At 34.8% G+C, this 12,619-nt stretch overlaps 1 protein-coding gene across 11 annotated transcripts in view; it reads right to left on the bottom strand.

Annotated features, from left to right (window-relative positions):
• Nucleotides 1-1,797: 1,797 nt before the first annotated feature.
• LOC106882892 (phosphatidylinositol 4-phosphate 5-kinase type-1 alpha) overlaps nt 1,798-12,619 on the bottom strand; it is a 234,919-nt gene continuing 224,097 nt past the window's right edge. For 9 of the 11 annotated variants that reach the window (XM_052974610.1, XM_052974612.1, XM_052974613.1 and 6 more), the window contains one exon: nt 3,458-3,565. Coding sequence is in view for 2 of the 11 variants with exons in the window: in XM_052974617.1 (XP_052830577.1) it covers nt 3,369-3,565 (197 nt within the window). In the remaining 9 variants the exon portion in view is untranslated. Of the gene's footprint in view, nt 3,566-12,619 lie in introns of all 11 variants that reach the window. The other 2 variants (XM_052974617.1, XM_052974611.1) reach the window with 2 other exon arrangements.

The raw sequence follows: 12,619 nt of genomic DNA, 5'->3' as shown, positions 1-12,619 counted from the left end.
TATTTATATATTTATTTATTTATTCATTTATTCTTCTCTACCACTCATATATTCTAAGGACAATTGGCAGAGGTAAAACAATGGACAGAAAGATATGATGTTGTCAGTGAATTACTGTAAACACCAGATGGCACTTTAAACAGCTAACAAGTGGCAACAAAAAAGCCACAACACAACACTGAAAAATTGTCACAGCCCACAGGTGGATCTACACTCGCAATATCAGGTCCCCTTAAGGTGATATATATATATATATATATATGTATTGAAGATCACCATGGAGACACAAGAGAAAGCAGTGTCACATTATTTATCATTATTATTATTATTATTATCATCATCATCATCATTATTAATTATTTAAACACTGATTTTTTTTGTTTTTGTTAAAAAAAAAATTCATAAATAAATTAAATAAAAAAAAAACTAAATAAGAAAAAATACATTTGCCCTCCAACTAAAAAATATTTATTATGTTTTAATAAACTTTTAGATTTTTTTGGAATATAAATATCAGAATACCAGTTTAAAGCAATAGCAACAATGGCAAGAAGAATGTTGCAGAGAACTGGGTGGTAACTTCCAGAGTACAAGGCTGTAAATCAAAGTACTAGAGAATAATCCAAGTACTAGGCATAATCCTCAGAATACTAGGCAGTAACCCAGTATACTAGGACATAATCCAGTGTACTAGATAGAAACCTAGTGTGCTTGGTAGTAACTCACTTTATTAGGTAATGACCAGAGTACTAAAAATAGCCTAAACACTAGGTTGTATCGTAGTGTGATATCCTAGTACTCAGAGTATTAGGATATAACACAGTGTACTAGGCAGTAACCTAGTATGCTAGATAGTAACTTGGTGTGCCAGGTAGTAGCTTAGTGCACTAGGCAGTAACCCAGTGTGCTAGTCAGTAAACCTATTGTACTAAGCAGTAACCCAGAATGCTAGGTAATAAACTAGAGTATGAGAGAGAGAGTAACCCAAAGTTCAAAGTTTAAACATTCAATTTGCCACTAAGTATTTCATATCTTATATTAAAATGTTAACATCTGTCTTCATGTGCTAACACACACACACACACACACATGCATACATTCATTAACAGCAGAACAGGACAGAAATCCAATATTTTAACAATTCATTTAAAAGAGAATTCTGTTGAGAATTTACTGAAGAAGGTATAATACAATAGAGATTTTACACACACACACACACGTATTAATATATACATATTTATGCAGATAGATACATACATACATGACATATGCACACACACACACACATGTATGCACATACACACACACAAACACATGTATACACCAGTAATGATAACAGAATCATCACATATAAGCAATTTCCAATGCAATGTTAAGCTCGTGTGCATATGCACATTTATGCATGTCATTGTGTGTGTGTGTGTGTGTGTGTGACTGCCTGTCTGTGTGTCTGCATGTGCACACACTACCAAACTGCCTGCAAAGGTGTCACCATCATTATCAGAAATAATAATTTTCCTTAAAAATTAAGAAGGAAGAAAAAAAGAAAAAAAAAAGGAAAGAAAGAAAGAAAGACTGTTATTTTTTTTTTTTTTTTTCTTCCATTCTGAATGACTTGCAGCTGAAGGAATCGAGTTCAACACAAAAAAAAAAAAAAAAAAGGCGAAAGGCAAACCAGATTAGTTTTTGCTTTTTTTTCGTTTTCTTTTGTTTTTTTTTTTTTCCTTTTTAAATTTCTCGTTTAAACCAATCTAATAACAAGACCAGGATTAAAACCTGTAAGAAAATTGAAACTAGTTATTTATTTATTTATATATATTTTTATTTTTGTGTTTATTTCTTTTTACGTCATTTCATGATTTTTTTTTAAATTTATTATCTTCTTTTTTTATTTTAGGGCCCATTTCTACAAAGTGTATCGGTCTAAGCACTGGTTTGCTTTTTGTTTGTTTTTGCTTTTGTTTTTGTTTTCTGTCTAGTCTCTCATCAGATTTGTATTTTTGTGTGTATGTTATATTGTTTTTTTTTGTCTTTTTTATTTTTCAAGATAAGGGCAACACCTTCAGAAAATGGGTTCATTGGCCGTGAGTGTTGCTAACAACCTTCATTCAGAATTCATCTATACAGCATGATATCATTTAACACTAATTAGACAAACTGAGCAAAACAGATTTTCTCTTCTATAGATTATGGTTGTAGGAAAAGACAAAAGTGCTAGAAACCATAAGATTTGTCTGTGTGTATGTGTGTGAATGCGTGTATTATTTAACAATGTAGAAGGCTAACCTCACCGGAAAGCCCAGACAAGAATTCTACAGGACAATGAAAGGTATGTTGTGCAATACAAGTTGGCACTAACCTTGACCCTAATCTGAATTAATATCACTAAAAAGAACTTCTAAAAGATCAACCAGGTGTAAATGATCTAAATAGGAAGCTTCCTAAGAAGAGAAGAGAGAGAAAGAATCTTCACCAAAAGAAGTTGTTCTGTAAGCTTGCATGATTAAAGTCATTCAATTATTGATGTAATCCATCTATGAAGAAATATTATAATTCTTCAAAAAAAACAACTTTTTTCTTTTTGTTTTTGGGTTTTTTTTCTTCTTTTTTTGGTTAAAAAATAACTTAACAAGATACTACTTCTTTTAAAACATTTCTAGAAAGATCATGTATATGTGAGCAAATTATCAATAGATGTACTGAATAAAGACTAGTAATGACGATTTATCAATTAATTAATTAATCAATTAGCCAACATGCCTTTTTTTAAACTTTTTTTTCCCTGTTTTCTTTTTGTTTTGTTGTTTTTTTTTTTGTCTTTTTTTTTTTGGTTTTGAAAAGCAGCAAGTAGAAGTAATTATCTTGCAACACAATGCCTGCCTGCAGCAGCAGAGGAGGATCTCACAACACTTGAGGAAACAAAGTGTTTAGTACTTCATTTGGCTGGGTTGCCATTGTGTTTGTCAATAATCGTAAAAGTGGTTTGACAAGAGAAATTACAGTAATTTGTCTAACAATGATTACTATATTTGCTGTGGTTTCTGCAATTGTTGTTGCTGAGTCAACCTGAAACTTGGGTAGCAAGTTTGTTAATCAAGTCAAAGGCAGCTTAGCCATGTATGCTAATAGGATAATCCATTTCAGGAGCAGTTGTTTCTGATTGGTAATTTTACTGGAGAGATAGTGTGATTGATAGATAGATAGATAGATAGATAGACAGACAGACAGATAGATAGATAAATTGGTAGCGAGGAGAGAGAGAGAGAGAGAGAGAGAGAGAGAGACAGAAATCTGAATGAGGTTGATGGCAGAAAGTAGATGGAAATTAAAATATTAAACAGTCACATGCTACTGTTGCAATCAACTCATCAACTCTGTGGTGTTGTAACCATATCAGATTCATCTTCAGTGTCTTTGTCTGAAAGTGTTGCTGCTGCAGCTGCTGCTCTGTTGGTTGGTGAATTAGTAACCTGCATGACAACATCACAGAATGACTGCAGACTGTTGGCCGGCCATTTTTCACCAGGGTACACACAGGAATAATCACAGCTGCCTATAAATGAGTCTGGAAAGAAAAGAAATCAGTGGTTTTCCATTTATTAGAAAATTTGATACAAAGAAAGAAAGAAAGAAACAAACAAACAAACAAACAAACAAAAAATTCTTTATAAAAATAAATGGCATTTCATAGTTACAAGGGGATGGAAGTGGGGGAAGTTGTGATGGTTATGTTTTCTCTCAGAACATTGATAATATAAACAAGATGTTGTGATGTTTATGTTTTCCTCAAGAATATTAGTTCTACAATTGTATATGTTTCAGTTGGAAATTGAAATCAAAGAAGCTGCTGACAATTTGGTTTAACACAAACTTACCACAACTTTATGACATGCATAAACATAAACAAATAATAATAAAAACTGAAATTGATAAAAAGGATAATATACACATAAATATATACACATTGGCGTTAGGAAGGGCATCCAGCTGTAGAAACTCTGCCAAATTTAGATTGGAGCCTGGTGTTGCCATCCGGTTTCACCAGTCCTCAGTCAAATCGTCCAACCCATGCTAGCATGGAAAGCGGACATTAAACGATGATGATAATGATGATGACAACATCCAATGACTCATAAATACATTATTTAAAAATAATACACTGATGTATATAAGGACCACTGTCCACATCTTGGTTGTTGTAGTCACATTATTTTGGTCATTGTCCTTTCCACCATTTTTCAGATGCCTGTTGAATTTGATAATATTCTCAGAATTTGGATGAAAACCCTTTAATAAGGTGATGAGGATAAAGTTTTCTTACTCTATTGTTTTTATCAGTGTTGTTCTTCTCCTTAGTTACTCTGCTACTTGTGGTGTTCTGAGTTTGTGCTGCTTCATCCAGAGTATCTACAGCTTGCCAAACTGAGAAACTGAACTCCTACCAACTAACTAACCTATTGCACTTAACAATTAATTAATGCTTATATTCACTATTCCTATTGTTGAATAAGGATAGTAAATATAGTCAAGTGTTAAGTGAAGTAGTTTTGGTATTAGGTGTGAGTTCAATGCCCCAAGTTAGTCGAGCTATTATAGCATCACAATTAGTAGAATAACTAAGCAGTGTTTCCCTGGTATGAGAGCAGTCTAGTGTGTGGAGTTATCAAAAAGTTTGGATTCAGTTTTCAAGAACATTACCAGGCGTAGGAGTGGCTGTGTGGTAAGTAGCTTGCTTACCAACCACATGGTTCCGGGTTCAGTCCCACTGTGTGGCACTTTGGGCAAGTGTCTTCTACTATAGCCTCGGGCCGACCAAACCATTGTGAGTGGATTTGGTAGATAGAAACTGAAAGAAGCCCGTCATATATATGTATATATATGTATGTGTGTGTGTATATGTTTGCGTGTCTGTGTTTGTCCCTCCCAACATCGCTTGACAACCGATGCTGGTGTGTTTACGTCCCCGTAACTTAGCGGTTCGGCAAAAGAGACCGATAGAATATGTACTAGGCTTCCAAAGAATAAGTCCTGGGGTCGATTTGTTTGACTAAAGGCGCTGCTCCAGCATGGCCACAGTCAAATGACTGAAACAAGTAAAAGGGTAAATAAAAACAAACACACGAAGAAAGCTGGTAAAAACAGTTGCTGTCAGATACATTGTGAGTATAACAACCAAGATGAGGACACTAGCCTGAATATATCAATGAATATAATAAAAAAGATAGTTCCTCATTTCAGAAATTGAAATGAAATTTACCATTTAAAAAGCAGCAATAGCAGGTATTTGACATATTATACTTAAAGCACTGCATATATAGTTCAGCAAATGTTTTATGAGCCAAGACAAAAGGAAAGGGTTTTTGTTAGAATATGATTACCTCAATGTGCAATCTAATATATCTTTAATGGGACAGAAAATCTAGAAGTTGTACTAAGTGCAGGTGTAGCTGTGTGATAAGAAGTTTGCTTCCCAACTACATGGTTCCTAGTTCAATCCCTTGGGCAAATGTCTTCTACTATAGCTTCAGGCCAACCAAAACCTTGTGAGTGGAATTGGTAAACCGAAACTGTAAGAAATCCATCATGTGTGTGTGTGTGTGTGTGTGTGTGTATTTGTCCCCACCACCACCACTACTACCACTGCTTGACAACTGGTGTTGGTGTGTTTATGTCCCCGTAACTTAGTAGTTTGGCAAAAGAGACTGATAGAATAAGTACCAGGCTCAAAGAAAAAGAAATAAGTATATACTTGGGTGAATTTGTTCGACTAAAATGTCATAAGGCAGTGCTCCAGCATGGCCACAGCCTAATGACTCAAACAAGTAAAAGACAAAAGATACTACAAAGTAGCATTAAGCAATAAAAAAGCATAAAAAAAAAGGAACTAAAACATGTAAATATAAAGAGAATTATTTATCCAAATGAGTAATACTGAGATGGACTAGCATCCCATCCAGGGAGGAATACATATCTCAGAGAAACTGGGAAACCAGCCCTATGCTCTTTACAGAGTAATGTGAACTAACTAATGTTGCTTTTGCTTAAATTATATCAATAAAGACTAAGCATGTGTGTATGTGTGTGTATGAAGAGAGCAATGAGAGTTTTAAAAAAACATGCCACTCACTCTCTCAGGCTGTTAAAGACAAACAAAAAGAGAACCAAGTTTGATTTGCAAAGAATATTTAATCCTTTTGATACCAACCTGCCTGAGACCACTCCTGGATCTATGATACAACCATCTTGCTTTAAAGTGATCTAAATCATAACTTTCCATCAAAATTTCATGTTAGTTTATGTTCTAAATATTTGCTTAACAATTATATAATTCTATGCATTCTTGTCTGCTTTGTCCATGTGTTGCACTTATGCCTAGGGAGCTAATAACTCGAATGGAGAACTATATATATAGAGAGTGAGAGATATAGACAGACAGGGAAGAAGGGGAGACTAAGAGAGAGGAGGGGTAGGTAGGGAGATGAGTCTACAGATACATCAACAGATATTCAGAGAGAGATATATATCAATAGATATACACGCAGATATGTAGCTGAACTGAACTGAAAAGAAATGAAAATAATCTCAAATGGTTAATAACTTTGACTGAACCTTGGTGGTGGTGGTGGTTGGACAGTGAAAAGTGTAGTTTTATATATACACACACACACACACACACACACACATGCTTTATCATTTTAATTAATCTTTTATTCCTTAAACTGTGAAGTACATCATAATTGTCAAACATGTTAAAAGAAGGAAAATAAGCAATACCATCTATTGCTAACCACTTGATTATAAAGTAGGAGTCAAATCTATTTTTTGCTAATTAGGCAAACCAAAACAATCAAAGGGATGTTTTGCCTAGGAATACAACACAACTGATGTAGTCAGGGTCTGGACTAATGAAATAGAAGTAAAGAGAGTGGGAGAAAAAGAGAAAGAAAGATGAAGAGAGAGAGAGAGAGAGAGAGCAAGAGAGAGAGCAAGTGAGAGAGAGAGAGAGAGCAAGTGAGAGAGAGAGAGAGCAAGTGAGAGAGAGAGCAAGTGAGAGAGAGAGAGAGAGAGCAACAGAGCGAGAGAGTATATTTCTTTCTTTCATAAGATTTCTGAGTTTCAAATTTAATGCTAAACAGAGCAAATGCTAAGAGAATTAATGACTGAAAAATTAACAACAAATAAAACAAGAACTTCACACAATTTGTAATAGATCAAATGCTATTTGCATTTTGACAGAGATATATTCATTTTACTTTTATTTCATAATAGTAAGATGTATTATTTAAGTATCAAAAAGCTCTTTTATAAATATATATATATATATATATACACACACACACACACACACACACACACATACATATGCTACATGGCTATATTCTTTTCCACTTGGAATACTATTACAGAAAAAAAACATGCGCGCATGCATGTGTGTGTGTGTTTTAAATGTCTTTCATCATAAATGCTACTGTTTTAGTTCCAACATGCAATCTTGGAGAAAATACAATTATTTGTTGCTAATTTTTTAAATTATTTTTTATTATAAACAATAGAAAGTACCCACAGCTCAAGAAAATACCATCAAGAGGATTAACATTATATCTGAAGTTATTGAACTAATGCTTAAATAGCACTTAAGAGACATTGGCTAAGAGAAACATTTGAAATATAATAATAAAAACAGAAACAAGAAAAAATTGAAAGATAACTTCCAGTAGGATAAAGTTCATTGAGTAAGGGCTTGTCAAGTAACAGAACTCATTTATGTTTGGACACAAGAAAACAAATTATAGATGTTCTATATAACAGTCAATATATAATTCAGTACACTCCAACCAAATAATATAGCTGAGACAATGTTAACAATATTAGTGACATAACCAAATAAACTAGCTAACATAGTATTTACAAAACTAGCATAATTTTCTGATGTAATTTACAACACATTCAATGCTTAAATACTATGCCAGTCATTTTCTTCAGCCTGTCAGTAATTATATTGGCTTCAAATTTTAGCACAAGGCTAGCAATTTCAAAGGTGTGGATAAGTTGATTACATTGACCACAGTACTCAACTGGTACTTATTTTATTGACCCTAAAATGATGAAAGGCAAAGATGACCTCAATGGAATTTGAACTCAGAATATAAAGACAGACAAAATGCTTCATGGCACAATTCAGCCAGCTCACCGCCTTATTGGCAAGTACTGAATCAATTTCAGTAATGCATCCTGGATGTGAATCCAATTGCAACAGAAGTCAAGAAGATGTCAAACAACACAAATAATTCAGTTAATATGATCAACAACGCTCTAAATAACACTATTAATGTGGTATTTATTATCAAAACAAATACTATACAAAACACTTCACAATGCACACACCAATGTTCACAGCATAGTTCAAACATTTGTTCTCCAACTGTAAACAAATTGAAGGCAATATAATAAAAGTAAGGAATGATTCAGTTATCATTGGTTTGATGGATTAGTGGATTAATAGTTAGAGGTGATGTTGTTTAACTCTGATTGAGTATACCTATGATCACAGATATTCCAGCTGTGGCAATCTTGTCTATTTTAGGAGCATATAACTATATGTATGGAGGCGCAATGGCCCAGTGGTTAGGGCAGCGGACTCGCGGTCATAGGATCGCGGTTTCGATTCCCAGACCGGGCGTTGTGAGTGTTTATTGAGCGAAAACGCCTAAAGCTCCACGAGGCTCTGGCAGGGGATGGTAGCAAACCCTGCTGTACTCTTTCACCATGACTTTTTCTCACTATTTCTTCCTGTTTCTGTTGTACCTGTATTTCAAAGGGCCAGCCTTGTCACACTGTGTCACGCTGAATATCCCCGAGAACTACGTTAAGGGTACACGTGTCTGTGGAGTGCTCAGCCACTTGCACATTAATTTCACGAGCAGGCTGTTCCGTTGATCGGATTGACTGGAACCCTTGACGTCGCAAGCGACGGAGTGCCGACAATAACAACAACAATAACAATATGTAATCTAATGTGAAGGCATATGGTCTAATGGTTAGGCTGTTGCACTCACAATCAAGAGACCATGGTTTCAATTTCCAGACTGGGTGGAGTATTGTGTCCTTGAGTAAAACACTTCATTTACACTCCATTTTCACATTGTTCTGTAATCACTTCAACATCTGATGTATGGCACACTTGTGCATCTGTACAGACAATGTCAATTTGATGGAAAGAGAGCTTATGTACAACACAAACACTTGACCACTAGAAGCAAATCATCTGTCTCAGTTCTCCAGCAAGAAGTGACAGAACCATCTTCCTCAGACTTGAAAGACTGCCATTAATTCAAATGTGCTCTTCCTTATTTAATTCATTTTAGAATGTGACTTGCAAGGAAATTTGGCTACTATTTATAGCAGGTCAAGCAATCAAGTAGAAGTTATCTTGTTACTTTATGGTGCATGTAAAAATAATTGTTGGTGTGTGATGCAATGATCACTGAAGTGTGGTCTAGTAATTACAAGTGTGTGATGTAATTGTTGTAAAAGTATAGAGCAATGGTTAATGAGATGTGTTGTAATGATTGTATAATTGTATTTTGTATAATTGTAAGTCGTCTATAGTGTTGTTATTGTTTAACTCCAGATCATGCTTGACTGAGCAAAGGCATACAACATCATACACACACACACACACACACACACATACAAACACAATTTTTTTAAAGATGGTAAGAGTGATTTGAGGGAAATTTATTTGAAAATTTTAGTAAGTCAAGACTCCTTCATTGGCTTGTGGTTATGGTTAATGTGTAATGATTGGTGGAGGCAGTTCATAATGACAGATGTGGGTGTGTCTTGTCTTATGGTTAGTGGTGCATAACATAATGATTAATGGGATGGGAATATCTCATAAGGTTTAGTGATGTGTTAAGTGTAATAAGAGGTGTGTGTGTGTGTGTGTGTACATTTATGTATAATGCTTTCTTTTTAATGGTGTACTTGTTTTTTTTTATTTAACACCCATTTTCTCATACAAGAAAGGGTTGAAGAGGGGACTTATTTGGCCAAATACCCTTCTTGTCACCAACTTTTACCTGATTTCCTAGTAAAGAATTTTTTTTTTTTCCCACTGGTCTTCACAAGCGCAGTGGCCAGTCATATTATCAACGAGGGACGTAAATACCATATCACTGTTTCACTGAGATGATGACAAGTGAAGCAGCAAAACATCAACATTCAGTCACACAACTACACACACACACACACACACATATATAAGTGCAGGCAGGCTGTGTAGATCAGCAGTTTACTTTGCAACTATGCAGTTTTGGGTTCAGTGCCACTGCACAGCACCTGGGCAAGTATTTTTTACTATAGCTCCAGCCCAACCAATGTCTTGTCGGTGAATTTAGTAAATGGAAACTGAATGGAAGCCCATCATATATACATACATATACATATATATATATGTCTTGTGAGTGAACTTAGTAAATGGAAACTGAGTGGAAGCCCATCATATATACATATATATATATATATATATATATATATATATATATAGATATAAATTTTTTTATTCTCAAACGCATGATCAGGATAAATTATCCATACATTGCAGAAAAATATGTTACCGGCCAGCCATAGTAAGGATTAATGGTGAATCAACCCTAGTACTGGGCTGGTACCTAGTTTATCAAGCCAAAGTTGATTCCAGAAGGAAATGAACTTGGAATGTAAATTAAATACCATCAAGCATTTTGTCTACCAATTTTATTTATTTTTAGATGGAAATAATAATAAATAATAATAATAATAATAATAATAATAATAACAATAATAATTCTTTCTACTATAGGCACAAGGCCTGAAATTTGGTGGGAGGGGACTAGTCAATTGCATTGACCCAGTGTTTCACTGGTACTTAATTTATCGACCCAGAAAGGATGAAAGACCAAGTCGACCTCAGTGGAATTTGAACTCAGAAGGTAAAGACCGGCGAAATACCATTATGAATTTTGTCCAGCATGCTAACAGTTGTGCCAGCTTGCCAATAATAGTAATAATAAACCAAGCAAAGACTCTCAAGGCTTTTGATCTTAACTGATTGGAAGTGTTAACATGTACATGTTTTGTCTTGGGGTAAAGGATGAGCTACAGATAATATTCTGCTCAAGACCACAGATTTGCATTCAGTTGCTCAACCATAATCAGTTGAACATGTCCCTTAGAGGCTGATGATATGAGCATCTGATAGTTCAAATGTTCACAAAACAAAGACAGGTCAGGGAGCAAGCAGGTGTGTTAGATACACACACACACACACACACATATATATGGTGGGCTTCTTTCAGTTTCTATCAAATCTACTCATAAGGCTTTGATTGGCCTGAGACTATAGTAGAAGACACTTGCTCAAGGTGCCACACAGTGAGACTGAACTCAGAACCATGTGGTTGAGAAGTAAAGGTTTAAGCACACTTTAATGTTAGATCTAGTATGCCTCAGATCAACAGAAAATCTTTTGGACAATCTCATACAACAAAATAATAAGTTGATTTCTTCTATTGAGTGATCACAGCCCTAATACTATAGACATGTAGTAAGAATGTCTCAGGAAAGAACTGCTGGACAGGTTTTATGGGCAAAACTGATTGGCAGGAGACCCAGGTGTGGACTGTAAACAAGATGGGTAGATAACATCGATGAGCTTGGTTGGTCTAACTTGGGGATCCAGCCAAATCAACTGGAGACGATTGCATTTGACAGGACCTAATGGAAGGTGTACTTGAGGACTTTGCCCTTGCAGTCACCCCAACCCTATGAATAAGTGGGCAAAGATTAGAGATGAAACAAGATTTCTCCCATTTCAATCCATCACAGTGATTTCAAATTTTGGCACAAAGCCAGCAATTTCGAGGGAGGGAGTAAGACAATTACATAGACCCTAGTGCTCAACTGGTACTCTTTTCATTGAATACAATAGGATGAAAAGTAAAGTTGACCTTGATGGAGTTTGAACTCAGAATGTGAAGAATGTGAAGATGCAGCAAAGCATTTTGCCAGGTGTGCTAACGATTCTGCCAGTTTGCCACCTTCACTCCATCATTAATATTTTTAATAACAATTTAATTTATGTTTATTGTGGAGATTTTGTGTAGTTAATGAATGGTATAAGAAATTCAAGTAAGAATGAGGGATAAAGAATAATCTCAGAAGTGAACAAAGTTCCAACTAATGACAAGAAATTGGTCAAAAGAAATAAGTATTACAATAGGAAGAAGTCATTTAATTCAATAAGAGAAAGTTCGATGAAGAAGACAAGAGAATACGTAAACTAGTGTCTACCACATGGTCACTGCTTTTAATGATTAATTTCTTCTGTTAATACTGTGTAAATGGGTTTTCAACTTTATCTCTGTTTTATATATAAGACATGGCCACTGAAATTTACTGTGTGAATCACCAAATTGATCAATGAAAAGAACTAAAATTTTCTATATTATTATATTTCATTTTTGTATTTTTTGTTTGAGATTAAGATTTGGTGAGCCCAATCTTCAACTGGTGCCACATAATTGCATGTGTATGTGAGTATATATATAGATGTGTGTGTGTGTGTGTGTGTGTGTGT

This window comes from Octopus bimaculoides, chromosome 18, assembly GCF_001194135.2.
Source record: "Octopus bimaculoides isolate UCB-OBI-ISO-001 chromosome 18, ASM119413v2, whole genome shotgun sequence".
In the NCBI taxonomy this organism is placed as follows: domain Eukaryota; kingdom Metazoa; phylum Mollusca; class Cephalopoda; order Octopoda; family Octopodidae; genus Octopus; species Octopus bimaculoides.
The sequence above is the reverse complement of the archived record's forward strand: the minus strand, read 5'-3'. Positions and strand labels throughout refer to the sequence as shown.